General features: G+C 37.9%; 1 protein-coding gene across 1 annotated transcript in view; it reads left to right on the forward strand.

Moving 5' to 3' along the window:
* The window catches only part of LOC145982948 (uncharacterized), a 58,147-nt gene extending 35,177 nt beyond the window's left edge, over window positions 1-22,970 (forward strand). The window contains exons 4-5 of the mRNA XM_083116239.1: window positions 18,767-19,176; window positions 22,906-22,970. Coding sequence (XP_082972365.1) covers window positions 18,767-19,176; window positions 22,906-22,970 — 475 coding nt within the window. The remainder of the gene's footprint in view (window positions 1-18,766; window positions 19,177-22,905) is intronic.
* Window positions 22,971-25,667: the final 2,697 nt, after the last annotated feature.

A 25,667-nucleotide genomic window follows, 5' to 3' on the forward strand; every position in this document is an offset into this window, starting at 1 on the left:
CCAACTTTCTTCAAGTAGGGAAACTAAAAATCTCTCAACACTATTTGAACTTTCTCTCATCTTTAAAGTCTTTTCATTTTGTTTCCAATTTTCCATAGGTTCAATTTTCTCACTATGAGAATCACCACAAGCAACTTTCTTCTTAACTTTCTTCCATTCTTTCCTGTCTTGTTTCTTTTGGGACTTTCTTTCATGCTCATCAGATGAATGCATTGCTCTCTTTTCTGGTTTCATCTCTTTCATACTTGTGTCTGATCTTTTTGCGCTGACATTCTTAGATCTTTTACGAACTTTCTTCTTCGCTTTCACTGACGCTTCTTCAATTTTCTTTGCAGCTTTCAATTTCTTTCTCTTCATTTTCTTCACTTCCTTTACTAAACTATATCTAGGTCTCATTCTAATTTTCTTCCGTTTACTGATCAGAGTCATTTCCAGTATCGTCGCGTCTAAAGTTACACATTCTTGCAGTTTAGAAAACATATCATCTTTCTCAGTTTTTTCGTGAAAACTTTCATCTTTACTTATCACTTCCTGAGATTGCTGTATTCCAAGTGACTCATCTTCAACTTGTTGCCTTTTCATTCCCAACACGCACACTCGTTCCTCTAGAGCCTGTACTTTCCAATATGTCTCTTTTTGTTCATTTTCTATATCCACTTGTACTTCATCAGAATTATCTTCTACATTTTCGCTGTTCTCACGGACCTCATTACAATCATCTTTTACTTCATCGATTTCGGCCTGAAATCGAACCTTACTTTCCTGGATAGCGTTCACCTTAACGACCTTCATTTCCATTACAGCTGATTGTTTCTGTTCTGGAACTGACATTCGATCACTCAATTTTTGGAAACCAACACTTACTTCCTTCAATTCCTGCCTACGTTCTTCCATCTTTTCGCATAATCTCCCCCATTTCACTCTATCCTGTTCCTTATTTTCTTCCCATTTCAGCTTATCTTGTTCTTCTTTCTGTTTCCATTCTAACCTATCTTGCTTTCTATCTTGTTCCATTTTTTTGTATAATCTCTCCCATTTTAGCTTATCTTGTTCCTTATTTTCTTCCCATTTTAGGCATAAGTTCTCCTGCGCTAGCCTACTCTGTTCCATAAATGACAAAATTGAATTCAAGACATCATTTTCCTTTCCCCGACCAACGTCAACTTGACAACCAAATTCGTCACTTTCTTTCGAAACACCCTGTTCTTTGTCGTCTATATTTTCATTATCATGAACTTCATTTCCGGCTCCGTTCTTGCACTGCTTGCAGGAAAAATCTTTCTTAACGCAATCTTTAATCACCCATTGTTTACAGTCTGAACATTTAACAGCGGCGGCGTCAGAAATCAACAATCTACCGCAACAAGGAGATTTGCGTATTGTACGAGCCATGCTGCCGACAAACAAGAACGCAGGTTGCAACACTCAATATTTACATAAACATCGCCGACAATGACGCAACACAATGCCTGTTACCCCTTTCATTTTTTTTCTTTAACCAAGACAATCTAAGGCAACTCCCGGGAGTTTCAGACACCATATAACGATAAAACGTGATTTTGTCGTTATTATTATTAGTATTAGACTTATCTTTGCTTTTTAACTACAGTTCAGTTGACATAAACTGATTTCAAATATTATTATAGATTTTAATGTTTGAAGGAAAAAATAACCAATTACCTTTACTTTCTTTTATTACAGAAGAAAACTAAGAAATAATTTCACAACAAAAATTAAAGGTTCACACTGATTCGCTGGTGGTTCTTGGTTTACATGAGTAAACCCAATACAAGAGTTCACACCAGTACTTTAGATTATCTTGGTAAAAGAAATATAAGAAAAATTAATCTCATATATTTATAAAAAAGAACGAACTTAACCTTTTTACTCATGATTACATGTCCGGCCTTTAAAAAGAAACTTTAGTGGGATTTTTTCATCAGAAGATCAAGCTTGTGGGGATTGAAACACGAGAGCTCTCGTCACTGGGGACCACTTCACTAAAATCCTCTTTTTCCGACCATCCTCAGTGTCTTGTCGCTGGAGAAAATCCTTCTCTGCAATCTCGGCTACACTGAATGAAAATCTGCTAAACTGCTACAGACAAAGTTCATTCCCGTCGATCTCTTTTCCGGAGAGCCTTAATACCGATTTAACGTTTCTTGTGACTCTGCAAACAATGGCGGACTAGCGTGGTCTTCCAACTGAAGAGACTACTTTACCACTTCGTCAGAAGAAAATGTCACCGGAGGTATGCAAAACTCAACAGACAGAGCACTAAATTGCGCGACCACCTTTCAGTGAAAATCTCCGTGCCAACTGCTTCAACTACTCCGCGTGCAAATCCACGAGCGCTTACTTCCCTTTGTGTACCGGACTCAGTCTATTATCTCAAAAAGAGGTGTTTCGATTCCTTTGGCTTCTTTCTTCCCGGAAAGTTCTGTTAACAATCTGATACAATAATTTGCCAATATTTTATTCAACAGACAATACATTGTAATTACGATGTACATATGAGCATATATTTGTTTTGTATGCATACTAGGGTGATGACTTTTTTACAACCTCATTTACCTGTATCATAATTTGATGAGCTTTCATTAAAGATTAGATAAAATCTTACTTTCAAGGTGATTAGATAAAAAACCTCACGCACAAAATGATTTTATAAAAAATATTTATCAGTGTTTTTGCCCATTTTTTGAAGTCACTGTAAGCACATATAAAATTGAACACAAGCTTTAGAGTACGTATATACAGCATTATATAGTGTCATCAAACACACAAGGAAGTCAATTATTCACGATAATGTCATTGGACAGGATGAATCTCAGTGGGAGATTGTCCTTTTTGCGGCAGGAGTCGTGCAAATGTTGCATAACTTTGATCGCACGCTCACAGCACTGGTTGCTTCGGGCAATGTTGATTGGAGATTCATCTGTTTTCCATCAGGTTTTTAAGCATTTGAGACCTGTTGGGTAGTCATTCAGAACTGCAGATAGTTCATCAAAATCTTCAGCGTGGAACAATTGACTGCTAAACTAATGGTCAGCCCATGAGCAGGAAATGAATGAACAAATTTTACGCAGCCTGTTCCGGGTTTCAGGCATCAGAATAAATGCAAGAAGGATTAGAATGGCACAAGAGTTCCATTGTGCATTGCTGATGTTTGGGATCTGTTGAAACTTCACGAAGGGGATCTCATTCCTGTCAGTGAAGTGGCGGAAGACACGAGTGAGGTGGTAGAGAAACTTCATGTCGTCTCTCCAGCTGCCTGTTTCCTTAATTTCAGTTTTACCATTGCTGAAGGCTGCTGTCAATTTATCATAATTGCTCGTCAAATCCTGCACAAAGAAGTACTCGATGTTTGGTGATTTAGTCGAACCATGGAGCTCATTGTCCATGACAACGTGAAGAACACGATCCAGCACATGGTGCTGGCAACTGATGAACTTGGGTTTGAGGTGACCTTTCTCTTCGAACATTTGCTGCAGCCGAACAACAACGCCTGTCTTCTTGCCGGTATTCACGCTTGTTGTGTCGGCAACAACCATCACAACTGATCCCCACAGGTTGAACTCCTCTAACACATCCTGGAGTCCTTCTGTGATCGTTTGAGCTTTCACATCTTTCAATTTGAGTACAGACAACTTAATTTATTTTGCTTCATTCTTGAGGACCACGGCCTGATATTCAAAGCCATCAATGTGTTTGCCGTCAAAGTGTATGCTCCACTTCTCCAGATGAAGCGTGCTCACCAAGTGCTTCTTCATCTGAACAGCTCGTGTAGATAGACTTGTGGGTTGCTGACTGACATATGGGTTGGGATTTCAATGCCCTCACCAGAAAGCTGGCATCACACCATTGCTGCTCCGTGGGACAACAGCTTTGAGCTTGTAACAAGGTGTCTTGCAATGCCTGTTGGGTTATGCTTCCTTGTGCTCGTTGATGCTTCATTCTTATCCTCCCAAGGACTGTCTTTGCTGTTGTCGGATGAGTCCGTGTAACCGTCGGAACAATCAGGTGGCGCCGAGCTGGTAAGTGTTGACACAGTCGCTTCCATTGCCTTCTTTCACTTGGATGGGTGGATGGTCTTTGCACTAGCACGTTTGCAACTGAAATAACCAACCTGGCCCTTGCTCTCAATTTGCAGTTTGTAGAGGTTCTCATCCTCTTTGCACATCCATTCACCTTTCACCTTGGTCACATCAAACAGTTCATTCAATGAATCAAAGTTTTGTTTCTTTCTGCATCGCTCATAGTCTTTCAGAAGTTTTGCTAGTTTTGCACAAATGGCTTGATCAGATACATGCGGGAAGTTCAATGTTTGCTCCATAGGGCTTTAAGCTCCACAGCAATTAGACCGATCCTCTCTCTCCGTTCTTTGGCAGTGGATTCAAGAAATTGGAAGCATCCAATGATGTGGCTTTTCAGGGGCATGTGACTCCGTTCACTCAAGGGTGCTTCATATATTGCCACGTTGCCTCTTCTTGATGGTGCTTGAAACTGGACTAAGTTCTTTGTCCAGGTTTCCTTGTTCTTTTCCGTGTTAGAAGAGCTCTTCTTGAACATGTTGTCTTCTACTCAGCAACTGAAATAGAAAAGGCCTTAACGTAAATATTAAATACTTAACAAATTAAAGAAACTGTTATTGAGTTTCCATATATTTTATTTAAAAACAAGCAAAAAGGAATTATAGAAAATGAAAAAAAGACAGACACTAATAATATATTAGATGCTCAATTATAATTAGCAAGAGAGTTCAATGTAGCTCACCAAATAATACAAGGATTTCTTTATAATATACTCTGGATATTGCGCAATAGTTATAATAAGGCAATAATAATATTGACACCAAATTAATCTAATTAAAACTCAACTATCCGCTTTGAACACCTCGCTTATATAGCAGTTTACACCACATTGCGAAACAGCTGAAGAAAATTTTAGTACTGTACAGAAGCTTTCCGAGTAATTACATCACCTTGACGTCTCAGTCCGGCCGGACGGTGCACAGCATTCTATGATTTTCTGGAATATTCGATACAATTCTCTGGTGCATCAATTATTGCACAACTCCGTTTGCTGAATTATATTATATATAAATATTATTAATACAATTTTATGAAATGGTAAAATGGCATACATAAAATTTAAACATGGTTTGTGCGTGACCTTTTTCAATATTTCAATGGAATATACCTCATTTTAGTCATTAATAGGCAAAAGTTCATCCATTTGTGCTACAGGAAATAATTTTTGAGAAGAAAAAATGAAAAAGTCATCACCCTAATGCATACATATGTACAGGCTAAAATAATGCCTTCCACGAAATTAATAAGCTTAAAATAAATATTTCCAAACTAGTGGCATTTTTGATGTTGGTGGCTAAATACTCTCAGAGAGAAAGTGGATAATTTTGCATGGTTTAGGAATTAGTTTTACATTTCCATTGTTTTTGTCTTGTGGAGATATGTTACAGTGAAGGAATGAGTGTTGTGTTATACTGTTTTCAATAGGTTAGGCTTGTTAAGTTTTATGCTCTTAAAGGTTATATGAATTGTTGTTTTATGGGTGTTCTAGTTTCGGCCTTGTACTTAATACAAGTAACATTAAAGCTTAGCGTGTGGTGCCTCATGCACACAACTTTTCTCAGCGTGGAATTTGCTTTTTGCATAAACATGTTTTAAATTATTCTCTATGTCACGGTTATAGCTTTTTGACGTAGCTGATTTATTTTGCACATAATTAAAAATCATAATGACATAATGATTGGATATTTATTATATTTGATGATTCACCACATATGAAAAGTACGGAATGCTCCGTGAAATGCTGGAATGCATCTCAAAAACTTTAATGCATTTTTTAACAACTTAATAACGTACTGCTTTACTTACGCAAAATAACGAATAAACTAGCGAATGCAATTTGAGCGAATGAAGTGATTACGGAGAAACTTTTACTTTTTTTACGTTTGGACGTTCATTCTCTAATGTTTCTTGAGAGTAACATTGGCTGGCTGATGTCATGGTTTACAGGGTTGCCAAATTGAAGGCTCTGGCCTCCCTTGGATTATAGATGACCGTGATCCCTCCCTGCATTTCAAAAATAATATGTCAAATGATGTCTAAACATATATTTTTTTTTCAACATTTGCCTCAGGTTGATATTATTTTTATGAGTGACCTGCATGGATTGTGCATCAAAACTCAACCCCCCTTCCTCCCCTCCCCCTCAATGCTGGCTTTCTTTGTTTAATCTCAGCAAATTTTGCCAAGCCCGACTGAGTTATAATTACTGAGAAGCATTTGGTATCATCCTTTCATCATAAACAAACCAGGAAGACAACATTTAGTGAGATTTTACACTGTAACAGTCCATGCACGCTAGAAGAGCTCTCTTGAATATAAAAGCAAACCTAATTTCTTGCTGTCATGATCATTTTTAGTCTACTCTTTGAGGTGTTGTAATGTTGATCTTTTGTCTCTCGTTTGTTGTGTGTGACTGGAATGGGGCCAGTAGGATTTCAGTGGCCACAGTGCAGGTATATGTAGGGTAGTTGGTGGAGTAAGTAAGTCATCAAGCAATCGGTGACACTGATCTACCTACCAAACAATTATATAGTAATGTAGTATAATATCTTTACACACACACATATATATACTTGTACGTATTTGAACATGTTTATTAACTGTAATTATGTACTGACATGTTCCATACCATGTGTGGAAAACAACCACTGTACAATGGTCAACAGAATGAAATAAATCATACATCATATGAATATGTAGCAGCAGCCAATCATGGCCATTTGTAGCAGATCATAAATATTGTTTGTAGTAAATTATTATGGGATTCTACAGGGTACACACAATATCTTTATGACTGAAAAAAGCAAATTATAATGTGCTAGGTGGGCAATATAAATTTATAATGGAACTGAACATGCGGTTCTGAGCGATGAAGTTTCTGGAAGGACCACCCACAGGTCGGAATGCAGGCGGACACACAGTCATATAAAGACAACTGGCAAAATCAGAACTACACTTGGCAACGTCACCTTCAGTTTTACTTCGCAACTGAGCTTGTGGACACCCATTGGATCACACTCCCCCGAAAATGATTGGGGGACAGAAAGGGCCAGAAATAGCCTTCAAGGTCAGCCACCAGTTGGAGTTGTTTTCAGTATAGTAATCACAAAAGTCGCTAAGTAGGAAGCTAATGATGCATTTTTGCATGTTGCTTCAGTCTCTAACGAGAACCAAGACCCAGAAACAACCTATAGGGGCAATTGAAAATGTATGCCACTGCTGTACCCTCAAGAACAAATTCTCTAATGCAACTTGTCAATTTTCAATCATGCAGAAATCATCCATTCACCAATCATGCACAATCCTCTGCATAAACACTAAATGAAAGAGAAACACAAAATCACCCCTTCTAGTAACTTGACTTAAAAATGCCTCGTAATTAACACATGAAATGAACCCATTCAATAATCATACAATCTTGTTAGCGTAAAGAAACAAAATGTTATTTTAGGATAACGAACAACAAGGGATGTTTAGTGTAACTAGTTAATAGTTATAAAAAAGATGTCAAGAATTAACATTAAAAACTGTACTTATGTATGCAAGTATGTTGTTCCTATTTTCCTTTCTTTAGAACTATGTTTCGGTGACTAACTATCCCCTTCTTCAGGTTCGTATAAAAAACTAGGTGCATAACATGGTACCACGTCGAAATGTAATAAAAGGATAGTGGACAAGGGTTGGTGTGGATACATTTATGATATTATATACGCCCCCCAGGTTTTGTATGTAAAAATATTCGTCGTTCTCTAAAAACTTGCACAATTACCCTATTCCCACTTTAAAAACGTTAAAAGACTAAAAAACTGTATGTATCACTATGTACAACTTGCAGGTTTCGCTTTTCCTGCTGAACTGTGTTTCCTAATCTACGTGAAGATCACTCTTCCAGGAACGCTTTCCTCTCCCCTTCATTTTCTTATTTCCCCCTCACTATCACGTCACAAATCCAACGTGAATTCTCGTTCTTCTCGAGCAGCTTGGATAACTTCTGGAGTGACGTGGAAACCGATGTTGGGTTCAATCTTCCGGGTTTTATCCCATTTTTTGAGGAAATTGTATAGACAGACAGCATGCTCCCGGCCTTGAACTGCCTTATAACATTTGTAATTCTTCAGGAGTATATTTTGTTCTGTTCATGCCTAATACGTGCTTTCGGACAATTAATTTTTAACTGACATTAATCCACACTTCGTTCGGTGGGGACAAGGCACGTATTGTTTGAGAGGAGGGTCACATCTCGTTCATATAGGCTACCAGATACAATCATGGCCTATACTTGAATTGATTGATTGTTTCTTCGCTTCTTGTGCCACTTCTATCTGATTTGCTAAGAATGATGATATGATGAAATTGATGAATGGACACTCACAAACATTCATGCCCAGGTCAGGATTCGAACCCGAGGCCCCTGGCATCGAAGCGCGATGTGCTAACCACTCTGCCACAGTGGCCGGCACATGCTAAATACTACTTTCACAGATCATTTGGACATGTCAATTTCGCTATACAAGTTCAGGGTGGCCTGGAAAACTGGGAAAAGTCAGGGAATTTGAGGTGTCAAAAAAAGTCAGGGAAATGTCAGGGAATATCGTCTTCCTTGACTTTTTTTTATTTATTTATTTAAAGATATCGTTGTGGGTCTCTGCACAGGAACAGGAAATCTCGTTCGTAAGTTTCGGCCTCAACTTTTAGGTCCCTTTTATGCGCAACACAACCACGGCGCCAGAAACCAGTGATGGCAGGAGGAGAGAGAAAATCTCTCGCCCGGGCTTCTCGGCGGGAATTTTAAATTCGAACACTGTTTGGAGGAAAATTGTTATAACTTGGGCACTATGGGAGCAATCTACTTCGGATAACTTTTGTTTTGCAGCTAAAACATCAGTGCATGCAACCGTGTACAATTCAAAACACCGGACCGAGAAAGGGGGGCTTGGGGGGGGGGCCGTCCCCCGAATTTCAATGGAAAAAAACATAAAAATCTGGAGTTTGCCTCCTCTTCTGCCGCTATTTTGGGGAGAACGCGCGAACTTTAGCATTCTTTTCAAAGAATGGACATTTCTCAAGATAATGAAAAATGTTTCATGTTCTTGGGTGCCATACAAGTTGAATAATGAGCGACAATGTGATATTTTTTTCTTACGAAAAATATGTAATTTGCATTTTTGAAGGAAAATTGTTATAACTCTGGCACTATGGGAGAAATCTACTTCAGATAAGTTTTGTTTTGCAGCTAAAACATCAGAGCATGCAACCGTGTACAATTCAGAACGCCGAACGATGAAGAGGGTTTGGAGGGTGCGACCCTCGAATTTCAACGAAAAAACAAAAATCTGGAGCATTATTTTCAAAGAATGGACGTTTCCAAAGAGACTGAAATATGTTTCATGTTCCTGGGTGCCATACAAGATGAATAATGAGCCAAGATGTGAAACTCTGTTCGGAAATGTGGCATGGATATGTTGCGGAGAGGGGGGAGGTTGGTCATCAATATGAATTTCCCAGGCTTGCTCCAGACCTGTGTCTGAGTTTCCACCCAAACATAAGAGTATGAAGGTCCAAAAAGCACATTCATTTCGTAATCAGCACCATGATACCATATGGTATCATCGGGGGAGTAAAGGTCAAGCCTCTAAATATTACGTGGAAAATGCATTGAAGTATCATTTTTTCTTGTCCGTAGGGGAGTAGTAAGGGGACTTGTCAACAGATGTAGGGGATAAGAGCGGTTGGTGCCATCCGATAGTTGTCGGACGTCGTAGTAAGGAATTTTGTTGGGCAAACTGAAGGAACATGGAAACAAATAGGTTCCATTGATACATACGATTTTTGTCGAATATCGCCACCCGACAAAGTATCTCACTACAACATGCGACAGAAATTGCATGGACTGCAACATCCAACAAAAATCGCATGCATAAACAAGAAGAACTTTAGACTGCAAATATGCTGCTGGAATTTTATTACTCTTCTGGCTCACTTCACCTTATTTAATGTAGCAGTGTTTACGAAGGTTTTCTTTCATCATCCTGACATATTACTGGTTTTGCACAAGTTAACATACATTTACAATGACATTGCCCTATTCTTAGATATCAAGAAGAATCCAACCAAACGGGATATATACTGCTGGACAAAAAAAAAACGGACACCTTAATATTTGACATCTATTTTGCAATTACTTATGAATTACGCTCTCAGTTAAGTATTGAACAATTGAACATTCATTATTGAACATTTTCCATAGTTTTTCCGTTTATTATTTATTTATTTATTTATTTACTCGTATTTACTTATTTGGAACACCTAGTAGGCTCAAAATCAATTTCATGAAATTTTGTTTTAAGTTATTGATTTTCAATTCCTGTTGATGTTATTTTGTTTAATGTCTAGAGAGCCATGAATTTTGGTTCATAGTAACCATAGTAACAGATATTATTGACATTGTCATTGCTGGTGTTTTTCTTGCAAGTGTATTGTAAGTTTGCTAGCTTGAAAATGAGATGTGAAGAGGTAGTAAAAGCAGTAGTTCTTGATGATGGTCGTAGTGTACACTTCTAGGGTGCTAAATATGGCACAAAGTACTATCCATGAAGCTCTCAGACGGTATGATTCAACTGGTTCCTATGGTAGAAGACCGGGTTCTGGTCACAAACGATGCACAACAGCACGGAAAGATTGTTTAATGCGTATCATAGTCTTAAGAGACCATCGTACGACTTCAAATATTGTGGTAGAGCGTTTGAGAAATGTTCATAGAGCTGTGGTTTCTTCACGAACAGTTCGTAGAAGACTGAATGAAAGTGGTTTATCATCTCGGACGCTACAGATCCCAGGTTGTTAGCACGTCACCGGAAGCGAAGACTGGAATTTGCTACAAAACACTTACATTGGAATGTGGAGCAGTGGGAAAAGGTTTTATTCTCCGATGAGTCAAAATTCAATCTACGTTCATCAGACGGGCATGAACACGTGTATAGAAGACCTAATAAGCATTATGCACAATGTTGTTTCTTTGAAATATCACCCTTTGGAGGCGGTGGTGCCATGGTCTGGGGAGGTATCTCTTTACAAGGATGGACAGAGTTGGTTCTTGTAGACAATGGGGCAATGGCAGCTTGCAGGTATATTACAGAATGTGTGGAAGATCATGTAGTACCATATGCACCATTCATAGGCCCGGACTTTGTTTTTATGCATGACAATGCGCGTCCTCACATTGCGAATATTGTCACGGAGTACTTGGACGAAGTTGCGATTACGCGATTAGAATGGCCATCACAAAGTCCGGACCTAAATCCGATAGAGCACGTCTGGGATCAACTGAAACGACATATCAGAAATCGCGCAATAGTTCCAGAAACAATTGAAGAGCTAAGACTTGCTATTCAAGAAGAATGGGAGCAATTGGACCAAGAAGTGATTACCAATCTTATTCGAAGTATGCCACGGCGGTTACAAGCTGTAATTGATGCCAGGGGAGGTAACACCCACTACTAGACAGCTTATATACCCCACCAGTACCAGTTAAAAATATTAAAAAAAATATTGGTAACATTTCCTTTTCTCTTTTTTTTTTTTTTTGGTAGTTTTCTGTAACTTTCATTTTTGTTCTAATTTATCTTATTAACAATAAATTTTAATTTGCCTTCTGTTGAATATATTCAGGTTTTCTTATTTCCAATAATTTCTGCAACCTTTAGTTAGCCTTCGAATCAGAATTTATGCGTTATCACAAAAAATGCAAGTGTCCGTTTTTTTTTGTCCAGCAGTGTATATTGAATACTATCATGAAAAAGTGAAACATAAATCTGCATTGGTGAATGTTATACAAATTGGCAAGTGCATGCTCCCAACCTCAAATTTACTGCAACACTAGTATTGCAATGAAATTAACGCCACACTCTGTCCTGTCTGTTTAAACTCGTGAGATATGGTCATTAATCTCTCACTGAGTAAGGTTAATGTCCAATATTATGAAATAAAATACTAATAATAAATACGTAAATATTTTAATATCATATTTACTCGAATCATTCAATCATAAAAGCAAATCACTTTCTTCAAGAATTGACTTTTCTCTGCCAGCCCTGCTAAATTTTCACTGTCCATCTACTGATTTATACGAGGGGTGGTCAGAAAGTAATTTCCGATTAGTAGGGACATTGATTTTTTGCAAACGCCAAAACCGTGAAAAAAAGCAATTGCTGCGAAGTTATGTTTAGGAATGTCCAGTGATGTCTGGACATATTTTTTGCCCGTTCAAAATATCGAAGTAATGCGAATTTGGCATAAAATGCGAATTTTTGGAGTTTTTAGCGATTTTTTAAAAAAGAAATGCCCTATAACAACGAAGAATTCCATGAAATCCAACATTCTTGTCTTTTCTAGGCCATGTTTGTGTACATAGAACATGCAAGTTTTCCAACATTTTACTCAAGAGTAAACTATAGAGTTATACGTACATGGAATAATTCCGACAGCCACATTAAATCATGTATTTCCCGCGATTTTTTCAACTTCTATCAAAACCATTTCCATCACACAGCAAAGTGGCAGGGTTCTAACAGGAGATCGAGAGCATATCTACCATCACACGGGAGCCACATCTTCGTATTTGTCGCACGAGATATGTTTTGAATTACCAAGCTAAGTGCGTACCATCGGCATTTGTCGAGCGAGTAATAATGGAGCTCAGTCGTTAGGGCATCTGACTACTATGCGAGAGACCCGGGGTCGATCCCCTGCGGGGGAGAACCGGAATGTTTTCCAGATATTCAAACTGCTCCAGCACCCACCCAGTATCATATGAAGCTGGTACCTTGAGGAAACTTTAAGGGATAAAGGTAGCCAAGAGCGTAGTGCTGATCACATCACCTCCACCTTCAGCCGTGATCAAGAAACTGTGGGGCCCTAACTCCACACCCCTATAACCCTTCATGGAAAAGTGCAGGGGAGTACTTTACTTTTACTTCCTCAAGAATCTGTTCCAACATATCAAACTGTCACGAAAATACGTAGACCATGTGACCTGCAATTTAAAATAATAGTTTAGAAGCACAATGGAGTACTAAGTTTCGGTATATTTGGCAGATAAATGTTCTAAAACCAAAACGCGAATTTTCGGAAACATAACACTAACAAGTCAAAAAAAGATAATGCCAATTTTTGGTGCCATAATATATCGATATCTGTCACGTGAAATTGATTTTAATTTTTTGGGTGTGTCGACACTTATGGTCATTCTGCACCCTTCAGTATATACTGGGAAAATTCCATTATCTAAAACCCGTCCTTAAAATTAAAAAGGGGGTATGGAAAATAACTTTCCCAAAATAACTTTCAAGATATGAAACTCTCACGAAGAGGCGTAGGCCATGCGACTTACAATTTGAAACAGTAGTTTTAAAACACCATGAAGGTATAATTTCAGATATTTGCCAGAAAATGCGCTAAAATGAAAATTTGAATTTTGGGAAAAATAACACCGTATAGTAAAAAATAAAAAAAGAAGAAAATACACCAATTTCAAAAAAAAAAAAATCAAAATATCAAGGTCTCTACCAATTAGGCATAAATAAAACAAGAATATCAGTTGTAGTTTATTGCATTCGTAACAGTGAGTCCTAACCTAATTTTCGGCATAATTACCACCGTTGTTCTGTCATTTGTCATAGCATGGCACTAAATTTTATATGCCCATGGTATATGTATCTGACAGCAAAGACTGGAACTATCTCTACCGCAGCATAGCTGTCAAATCCTTGGCCTGCCAGAAACCTCTTCAGTTAAACAAAGAGATGAAAGTCGGTACATTCAAGGCCAGGGCTGTACAGGGAGTGGTCCAAGATCTCTCACCTGAAGTGATGCAAAGGGCCCGTGTGTACTCACCTGTATGCGGTTGTGCACATTCGATTGGCCTTCCGTGAATTGTCTGCACCATCGTCTGACCATACTATCACTCATGACGTCTGGTCTGCACACCACACACGATTGCTGGTGGCTCTGTGGCAAATTGTGAGCATGCAATGTAGGCTACATTACAGTCGGTGGGAGACTGTATGAGAGCTGCAACTTTAACCTAGAACTGTCCTAAAACGGCTGCGTTGCAACTGTACCAGATTACAGCTACATGCCACTTCTTCTTGCCTGCATGTGTGTGTGTTGCTCTCCGACCACTAGTGCTGCTTATAGGCACCATTGGAGCTTTTTTCAGGATGCCCCTCGTATATGAACTTTCAGAAGCTTTTATTATTAGAGTGTACCTGTTTTAATGTGTGGTCAGCCAAATGAGGTACCTATACAATGCAATTCTATAAATTCCTTGTGTTAAATTTCTAATACCTATATCCTTTTCATCAGCATTAATGGTATAACTGCTTGTTGTCAGTTTCACAGTACTTCATTTGAATATACTGTACTGAAGCAGAAATCCCATTGATAATGTAAGGAAATATGACACTTTATTTTGTTCGATTCAGTTGTTTCACTCATATGCAAGAGTTAAGTTGTTTGCTTTACAGAGAAGAGAGAAGTAGCTTTATGCATTGAAAAATGAGTCCGCACTCATGTTTCTTGCAAGGAGAGGGTTCCAAATCTCAGTGGACACTGGAAATATCAACATATTATACCAAGAATGTATAAGGAGACTGATAAATTACAAATTGTATATCTTAAACAATCACTCTTCTCTCTTATCTAATTTAGTCGTAACTTTAAAAATAATCAAGTATTTTATTTTAATCTTACTGCGTATGACAAAATTCTGTAATCTTTCCCTAGCTTGTGAATTGTAACAATTTTCCAAATTCACTATTTTGCAGTTTGAATTTAAATCATAGAGAATAAAGAAATTAAGTCAATTTCATAGAAGATAATATTGGTACTTAACAAAACCATACGTGGATCTCTATGAGTTTATTATTTCCATTTGCAAAACATGTAATCCTCTAACAGGGTTTTCTTCGGAATAAGATTCGTGAGGGCTTAATAGAACTAAGTATCATTCACTGCAAAGCAATAGCTATAAACATGAGATAAACCTGAAAAGAGGGGTTAGTATTCACCATGAGAGAAGTGCAGCAGGTAAAACAAAATACATATGTAAGGAAGAGATGTGTAAGTGTAAGTTTCTATGTGAAAATTGATTGAGTAGTAGCACTAGATGCTTTTACGTCAGGGTTCCCAGGTTCGAATACCGGCCTGGTCATTGGTGTTATTTTTGAATCTTCTATTTATCATATGTTCACTCATCTTCATCGTCGCGATTTAAAAAAAAACTGGCAGAAAAGCGACGCTAATGTTATGTTAAGATGTCAAACCTGTAACAAGCATACAGCGAAGTTGTGTGAAGGATTGACTATAAGCTTCTATCACATTTAATCTAAGCTCACACAAAGATAGCGACTGAGCGAACCAGAGCAATGCAAAGCAAAGAAAGCACTTAATCATTGAGAGAAGCAATGAATTTCAAGGCTGCAAATTTCTGCAAATGTCAGAGTTTGAACTCGCAAATAATAATTCTTATGTGACGAATAGTATCATGTTGTAAGCCAGTGGGGATTTCAGGTGCTTTGCGTATTGTTGCTTTTTGAAATCATTTTTGTTTTTACCATTCTTGATATACTCTTAAAATATTCTTCATTTTACAATAAGTTCTTAATTAGTTTCGGTTTTTGTTTCAAGTCCATTTTATGCACAGATAGGCTAATCGGTATAAAGTGGGATCCAAACCTTTATATGTCTCCACCGGGTATGGAACTCAGGGCCCCTTGATTACACGGCTTGACGTTATTACTAAGACATCCTGAAGACCCTCCGCAATGGGTTACATGTGCATGGATTAACGTAAATTCATTTTAAACATATTTCGGACACTAAATAAAGTTCATTATCACCACAGATTGGAAGTTAGTTTTTTTGCGAAAAATATGAGGAATACCTATCGCTCTTCTCTCGTTACTATTCATTAGAAAATAAGAATTATTTCATTTCACTCTCACGATCTATCGTTGCTGTTTGTTGATTGACGAAACGACAATGCTTCAAGCTCAAAAGCCGACACCGAAACTTAGATTTTTGTTATTTCACGCCATTGTTCTACCAGTTTCCGTTAATTGCGATGATAAAGATTAAAGATGTGATAGGTAGAGGCAGGATGAAGACCAGGTTCAAAACCCAGCTATTTGACTTTGAAGCACATTACGCTAACCAATTTGTCACGGGGTTGGTTTTCAGTTCATCAAATCACTCTAGTCGTCATTCAAATTCCAGAAGTAGCAAAGCAACGTAAAATAACGAAAACAGAAAACAAGAACATATCTACTTATCATCACCCAGCAAATCGACACACTAACCTCTTCTGGCATTCGTTTTGCAGAATGGCCTTGAGGATTAAAGATCGCCATCTTCCTGGTTCAGCTCGAGACAATTCAGGTGCCTTATCAAAGCTGTCCTGAAGCATACAGGGTTTCTATACCACTTCGCCGTGAGGTCTGTCATTACCTTTTCCATTGTTTGTACACATGATCATATTTCATCAGATTACATAATTCAACATATGTCACTGTTCAGCATATTAAGAACAATTTTTACAGAACACAGAGGCAGTAAACCCCACCAAGCGACTCATTTACTTCTTCCTAGCCTAAAGTTGAGTATCACCATACCAAAAGGTGGCAAGATTCCAAGGTTTTTTGGTTTCAGTATTTACGTTCAGTAATAAGTCTGGAGTCTGGCCTCTCCAATTTTGACTGTCCAATCTAAAGCTCTTATTTTCTCTCGCACCTGCACTGGTCTATAAATCTAGGTTCATCCTTTCATCAAATGCAGCACACTTTTCATTTTTATGAGATTTTATATACATAATTTATGTGTATCTCAATAATATAAAAGTTAGAGTAGGCAGCATTTCATTGTGCTTTGGTACTGCACCAGTATTGAGCAAATATATTAGCAGTAATCAGAAGGCTACACTTTAAAAGTAGCTTCTCTACAGCTACAGCTAATTTTCCAGAAATGTAACTTTGTTACAGCTACATCTATGTTTACCAAAAATACACTTCCTTCTATGTGATAATGGCCACTTTACTACTTCTGCATAAATAAACCAACCATATGGATATTCAAAATAATTGCTTAGCACTTGTACTTACTAGAAAGTAGGTTCCGTTATTATTAACATGAGACTCTCAGTGGCAATAGATACCAAATCGAAATATTAATGTACATTGATAATATCTTCCAAAATGATTTAATTTGGACTTTTTTATCCAATAAATATTGCGTTGAATGCAGTTGTTTTTTTCCCCCTCAACCTGTGGTGCAACAGCCCGTAAGGTTCAGGGTCTACCTAATGACTGCCTGTCACACTCCCATATGCCTCAGCAGAGGTGGTCAGCACAACAAACCCCCAGTCGTTGTTGTAGGTATCCAGAACTGGTTTATGCTACTTATTCATAGCTTCCCCATTTTCCCACGATGGTGAGTGGCCATGGTCCCATGCTCTGGTCGAAATCCCAGAGTTGTTACAGTTATCCAGGATACTTGCACCTGTAAATATGTAGAGAATATTTTTGGAAGCAATTGGTAATTTCTATGGCATTTACCTTTGCAAGTATTGTAGGCCTCCCCAATGGCACAGTGGTGGCGTCGTTGCCTTGTAGTCAAGGGGTCCGGTGGAGGCACATAGTGGTTCATATCCCACTTTAAACTCTAGGTTTAGTCCCAGTGAGCCTTACTGTGCATAAAGTGGACTTAAAACACCAAATCAAAAATAATTGGAAGCATTGTAAAAAAGAGAAAGTTGAAAGGTAACATGTACTTGTGCCTAATAAATTTTATTGAAGTGGACATAGTGTGGCTGAAAATGTCAGGTGAATACAACACCTAAATCACTTTCTGAATTACTTGAGGCATCCCCCAATTCCGACTACTGTGAATGAATTACTCTTGCAAATGTTCAGCTACCAGAGATTGGTTCCCAGCCTGCAAGAGACTTACAAGTGAATTCATGTTAGACCAGGGGTCTACATTGAGCACTGAGATAGGGATGAGACCAAGATGGGAGTTCAGAGGCTGAGGGCATGTGACGATGGAGGTTGACCTTGAGCTTTGACACTGTGTAGTGGCAGCCCTAAGTCAAATTAACATATCTGGTCACAAGTAGATATGGTTGTAGTAACTCTTGTTTACCCTGCAACAGAAAGAAGAAAAGGAAGATTGAATGAATGTAACTATGCGAGACAATGACAACATATTGTCACACAATTGATATGTACCAAGCTTTATGGCCAACCTAATAAAAATTAAAGCAAAGATATGAATATTTTTTGACTAAGTAGTAGAAAAAATATTATGTATTTATTCTTGCAGGAGTAATATACATTAAATTAGCACACATAGATGTACTACATAGAACTTTAAGTGAAAACTCATTCAAAGTCAAGCCGGCTCAGTAGCTCAGTCATAGAGCAATGGCATCGAATGCCAGAGACCTGGGATCGAATCCTGGTCCAGCCTGCATTTTTTTGCTGAAAGTTCTACACAATAATATGTACGTCACCTTCAACAGTCTACTCTATCTCTCCTTTCTTTCCATTGATTTATACGTGTTAGTCTTTCTCATTATTTACTCAGAAAGTGAAACTACATTTGTATCATATTTTTTTCAGCTGCAGGATCAAGAACAATGTGGAAGAACAAGTACAAGATGTCCCAAGGTCAGTTCCACATTTGCCAGTGTCCGCAGGAAATTTGAGAAAACAAGAGCAGCCAAAAGAAATTGCAGAATGTATTAGTACAGTTGAAAAATTAGAAGCTGAACCTGCAACAAGAACCCTTGCAAGCAAGGCACATGTTGATGGTTCCAAGCCTAATAACAGGAGAAAGCAATGTATAGCCCCCATTTCCAACAACACTTTCCCTGACAAAGGTGATTTTATAACCCATGAACCACAGATGTTTTTTAAGGATTCAGTTTCCAAGAAAACTGTTGTCCATGAAGCTGAGCATAATACATTTATGAGTGTTCCCACACAAGAGAGACATTTTAGTTGTTCAATTTGCAACAAGTATTTTGCCCGTAAGTTTCATCTTAATCAGCATGTCAAGGTTCACACTGGAGAGAAGCCTTTCAATTGTTCAATTTGCAATAAATATTTTGCCCGTAAAGAAGTTCTTAGTGTGCATATGACTGTTCACACTAAAGAGAAGCCTTTCAAATGTTCAATTTGCAATAAAAAATTTGCCCATAAAGGAAATCTTAGTATACATATGAATGTTCACACTAAAGAGAAGCTTTTCAATTGTTCAATTTGCAATAAATATTTTGCATGTAAAGGAGTTCTTAGTGTACATATGAATGTTCACACTAAAGAGAAGCCTTTCAATTGTTCAATTTGCAATAAAAATTTTGCCCGTAGAGAACAACTTAGTATACATATGAATGTTCACACTAAAGAGAAGCCTTTCAATTGTTCAATTTGCAATAAATATTTTGCCCATAAAGGAAATCTTAGTGTACATATGGCTGTTCACACGAAAGAGAAGCCTTTCAAATGTTCAATTTGCAATAAAAATTTTGCCCGTAAAGGAGTTCTTAGTGTACATATGAATGTTCACACTAAAGAGAAGCCTTTCAATTGTTCAATTTGCAATAAAAATTTTGCCCGTAAAGCTGAACTTAGTGTACATATGACTGTTCACATGAAAGAGAAGCCTTTCAAATGTTCAATTTGCAACAAAGATTTTGCCTGTAAAGTTCATCTTAATAAGCATGTGAGACGTCATACTGGAGAGAAGCCTTTCAATTGTTCAATATGCAACAAAAGTTTTGCCCTTAAAGGTTATCTTAATAAGCATGTGAGGGGGTCACACTGGACAGAAGCCTTTCAATTGTTCAATTTACAACAAAGATTTTGCTCGTAAAGAACATCTTAGGGACCATGTGAAGGTTCACAATAAAGAGAGGCCCTTCTAATTGTTCAATTTCCAATAAATATTTTGCCCCTAAAAGAGACCTTAGTGTACATATGAGTGTTCACTCAAAAGAGAAGCCTTTAATTGTTCAATTTACAACAAAGGTTTTTCTCCTAAAAGCCAACTTAATGTGCATGTGAGCATTCACAGTACAAAGAAACTTTTCCTATTCAATTTGCTAAGATGTTTTGTCTGGAGGTGTACACTTAATGTACACATGAAGCTTCACAGTCAAGAGTAATATTTCAAATGTTTAATTTGCAACAAATATTTTGGGAATAAAAGACGTCTTAATTCGCATATGTGCATTCATGCTAGAGAGAAGCTTTTCAATTGTTCAATTTGTAACAAATGTTTTGGCCTGAATGATAAGTTTAATAGAGACATACAAGGATGTTTCATCTCAAAGAGAAACTGTATTTTTGACAAGATTTTCCTGTAAAGATAACTTCATGGTACATATGGGGACACACTTGAAACAAAATCTATTAATTGTTTAATTTGAATCAAATATTTTGTCTGCAAACATAAAGTTATTATGCATGTGAGGAGATTACACACCTAACAGAATTAATTAAGGAAGTTTTGCAAACATCGGTATTTCTAAATGGATTTTTAAATAGAAATCTCTTGACTCTGTGCACATCTCACATGCTTTAGGATTTTGACATCTGAATTTCAGAATCAATTGTCTGCACATCAGGAGGAACGTCTCTATATCCAGCAGGGATCTCATCCATGCTTTCAAAAATGCCACCAGTAGTTGAAAGATAATACCGATATTCGATTTTTAACTGACAAACCAATTTTTATGCTTATTCTTTATCCAAGGTACAAAACAGAGATGGAAGCTGTCATAACAGGCTCTTTAACCTGTACAGTGGGAATCATTTGTATTCCCAGACAGCGGATAAGTTTTTCCTTGCAGACAGGTAGGACGCTGTCGCTGGGTACGAGCCAAGTGGTGTCTGCAATGAACAGCCTCTCCCCACCCCCACCTGGTGCACTTCTAATTGCAGGCAAGCTGCAAAACCAGTTTTTGCATGCTCACAACACTCCTCTAACAGCATTCTCCAAAGGAAATATATAGGGAGTAATTCATTCGTAAGTGTTTCGAGGCTTAATGGTGTTATAATCTCGTCTAACAACCGACTTTATGAACAGTCAAAAAATCGAATTGATGGGTCATCCGCCGTACAGTCCTGATTTGACACCCAATGACTTCTTCTTGTTCCCGAATGTCAAGAATAAATTGCGTGGACAACGATTTTCGTTGGCGGAAGACGCCGTTGATGCGTTGAAAAACCATATAATGGAGGTGTCTCAAGAAGATTGGAAAAACTGCTTTGACAAATGGTTCGAACGAATGCAAAAGTGTATTGACCATAAAGGAGAATACTTCGAAAAACAATAAAGCAGTTTTCAATGCCAAATTCCTGTTTTTTCATTGTTAGCCTCAAAATATAAATAGTGAACATCGTATAATTGTGACCAAGTGAAAAGTGTCTTTGGTATCATCTCCCATTTTTGCCTTATCAATTCTTTATTCCTGTCATCATATCAAAGTATAAATTTCCAAAGTTAGTGGAAAATCAAAAGTAAGGAATGCCAGGGAAAGAGCCTACCCTGTTGATTGATTTATTGAGTTGGTGTTTAAAGTAAACTTTATGCACAGTAGGGCTAATCGGGACTGGACCTACAGTTTAAAGTGGGATCCAAACTACTATGTGCCTCCACAGGGAATTGAACCCAGGACCCCTTGATTACAAGCCAACGATGCTACAACTGCAACATCGGGAGGCCTAAAAGGCTATAAAAGTAAAGTTCGCAGTCCATCAATTCAGAACAAAGAATTAATAAAAATCATGTAATATTAAGTGGCATTTAGAAGAGTGATAACATGTTTGTGGAAGGGTCGGTGCTTCCCCGAGAGGTAATCCATTTCTCTCTCAAAACATTGAAATAAATTACCATGACTTCTGTAAAGTTAATATTAATACGTGCGTGTAATTTTACTCTAATCGTGGATTGGAATTACAGATTAAAGTGGGATCTGAACCACTATGTGTCTCCACAAGGTATTGAACCCGAGATGACGATGTTACCGCTATGCCATCGGGGAGGCCCTGCACATGTATTGATTAGGAATTACAATGACAAACTATCAAGCGATTTTAAACTAACAACATGCCATCCCTCGTGGCTGAGAGGTTAGCACATTGCGCTATGATGGCAGGGGTCCCAGGTTCGAATCCTGGCCTGGGCATGGATGTTTGTGAGTGTTCATTCATCAATTTCATCTAATCATCACTCACCCCATTTTTGAAAATTAGCGAAAATTGGTAAAAAAAGCGAAGTAAATTATAGAAAATCAATAAATAATTAACTTACAACATAACTGGTTTGAAATTACATCTTTACAAATTAGGCAAGGCAGCACATATAAACAAGTTTTTATTGAGGTTTGTATGTGCAGAAACATATGCAATTATCATCATTTGATGTACAGAGTAAACTTCTTTAAAATATAGTTACTGGAAACAAATTGTGTCCCCTCTCTCCCCCGAACAGTCAAATCCTCATGTGTTGCTTTGGGCCTATAGCAAGAGCAGTCTACATATTAAAACGTCAATACACCCCACCCTTTGCTCCTTAGGAAAGACACTGTTTATAGAAAGCAATGAATGTATAATATTATGTTACAGATCATGCCAAAAGATCTGTTTAGCCTTCATGTATACAAATTATTTGCATTTATCTAGCCATGTGCACAAGCAATTAAAACGAGTGATAAAAATTCAAGTCCAACCAGTGACTTGTTTAATTTTTTTAGGCAGTCAGTCGTTTTTCGTTTTCTACAACGTGTATTTCAGAGTAGGGTATACAAACGAAACTTGATGTGTGTTTGTGCTTCTGGGAACATTATTACCTCAGTGTAGATGTGGAAGATTTTGACAGTAGCCATAAGTTGAACATATTTTAAGAGTTTGAATAATATTTTTATCCTTCTATTCAACACACTGCACAGATTGCAATAAAAAAAGAAGAAGAAGGAATATTTGCAAGTTTTCAGATATCTTTCTTTACTTTTAGGTCAAATCTGTGCTAATAAAAATCACACTTCTCAAAATTGAATTGATTAGGGACAAAGGGAGAATTCAAACACAGAAATTTTATCACCATTATTCCCATGTAAGCGTATATAGAGTGAGATGGTAAAAAGGTAAAGGTAAAGTGCTCCCCTGTGCTTAGTACCACGCCATGAAGGCGTATAGGGGGTGTGGAGGTAACGCCCCACACTTTCTTGATCCGGTCGTGAGTGGGGGTGATGTGATCAGCATCACGCCCCTGACTGCCTTTACCCCCCAGGGTTTCCCCCAGGTACCCATGTTATTCGACGCTGGGTGGGCACCGTGGCCGCTTCCAACGTTAGAAAAGTTCCCGGATTTGAACCGGCCGGGGATCGAACCCTGGACCTTTAGCATGGTAGTCAGACGTGTTACCGACTGAGCCACCGCGGCCACTGAGTGAGATGGGTGAAAATATTAATAAAGCCACTAACCTTGCAATTCCTTTGCTTTTTATCAACCCTTTGCCAGGTTCTTTGTTTGTTTTTGTTATCACTTTAGTCAACACACGTTGATGTTTTTAAAAATCATCTATAGTTTGGAACTCGGGAAGACTGGCCCTCTATTTAATTGATATAATTGTATTAATTGATAATGCTCATTTAGCCTCAATCAGAAACAAACTGTAAATGCAGTGTGCATCGGCACGGTATTTCATATGATAGTTACTATACACATATCCCCCTTGCAGACATAACATGCAATACATCTGAAACACCTTTCCATTTCCTTCCCACAACCTTCGCAGTTGGGGCTTGTGACCTCCACGCAGGACGATTCCCGGTGTGACGTAACAGGCAGGTAGAACCACCTGTCACGGCTTGTCCCCACCGACAGCCTCGCAGCGACAGCTGTCTGGAAGGAGAAGCTTCCCTCCCCATCATCCGGGAATTAGAATGGTTCCCACTGTACATTGTGGATAGGGATTTTATTGGCCTGAGCTGTGCATATTGTCACCTATGTACACATGATCACTTTTTAGCAGGTAACATAATACAACATGTTAAAATGATATTTAGAAACCACTGATGTAGCTCATAAGAGGATCTTTCTCTCACCCACAGCTGATGCACTGAGAAAAATTAATATTGTAACATTTAATGTGAACTGAAAATTGATGAATTTAATTTTCGTTATTTGACTTTTCTCCTAGATGTGCTTCTCAATATCAACAATATGAGCATTCCTATAGATTTTTTTTCGCAAGCATTGCTGAAACCATGCTTGCTGCTTCTTAGTGACCACAAACACTTTTCCTTTGCATCAATTTCTGAACGAGATTCACTACTGCGCTACGAACAATTGGCCAGCCACCTCTCAGTATGTCTGCAGTTGAAGAGATCTGCAACTTTCTTTGCACTGTCCACCACAATGTAAGGTAGCATCAATGTGCTCTTTGATCAATGGCATGTTGGTTCACTGCATAACTAGAAACAAACATTGATGAATAGCATGCACGTAACAATGGCAGTCTTTATCCTTAACATTGTGTAAATTTAAAATGATTACATAGGGATGTGGTTGTATGTGTGTACACAAAACTGTATTTTGAGGTCAGATGGATTTTTTGACATTCATAGGGAAATTTCAGTCAGTCAGAATTACTGCAGCTGCACGATTTGTGCAGTGTCTTATTTCATTTTCCTACTGTGGTGCACTCCGCAGCATCCCAAGGCCAGCAGTGAATGCATAGTTTGCTTCTGAAAGACTTTATGCTTAAGATAGAACTTATATTATTTTGTAATCACTGAATTGCAATATAACATGAGAGCGGAAGGATTCCTTGATTAAGCACAATTGAAGTGAGAGGCTGTTTCACATATATTTTATGCACATAAAGGCTAATCGGGACTGGACCTAAAGTTTGTTGAATCCAGACCACTGTGGTGCCTCCACCAGGTATCAATCCCGGGACCGCTTAATTACAAGGTGGCGACATTACCACTACGCTGTCGGAGAGGCCCGAGAACAAGAATAAAGTGAGTGTTAGAAACCGGCAACTTTCTGTCGTCGAAGGCTTCGAGAAGCTTAAGAGAAGGAAAGAAGACAGGGTGCAAATCACACTTCGAACTGTGGAAGCCTTCGTTAAAGCAATCATTCCATTAGAGTGAATGGGGGGGAAAAAAACTGCTGTCTTTCTATTTAGAAGGTTTTTTTTTATAAATATGGGAAGTGTGGTGAGTGAATACTGTGAACTTTTACTATGCACAATCTGTGCATGGAAAATCATCAATGTTATTGTAAACTGAAAATGAATTTAAGTAAACAATTTTTGAAAATTTTATTTTGTGAGAGTGAAAAGGTTTGAAATATGATTGTGTTCAAAGATTTGGGTGATATCCATCAATAAACATTTCATATTTAGTGACCGATGAGATGAAATAGTTTTCCAAATGCAAGAAATTTAGTCAGTTTTCACAAAGGTAAGCCTTCGATTGATTTTTTTTTGTCATTAAAACTATTTGCC

The sequence above is a fragment of the Lepisma saccharinum genome, unplaced genomic scaffold (assembly GCF_977018435.1).
Source record: "Lepisma saccharinum unplaced genomic scaffold, izLepSacc3.1 HAP1_SCAFFOLD_483, whole genome shotgun sequence".
Taxonomy (NCBI): domain Eukaryota; kingdom Metazoa; phylum Arthropoda; class Insecta; order Zygentoma; family Lepismatidae; genus Lepisma; species Lepisma saccharinum.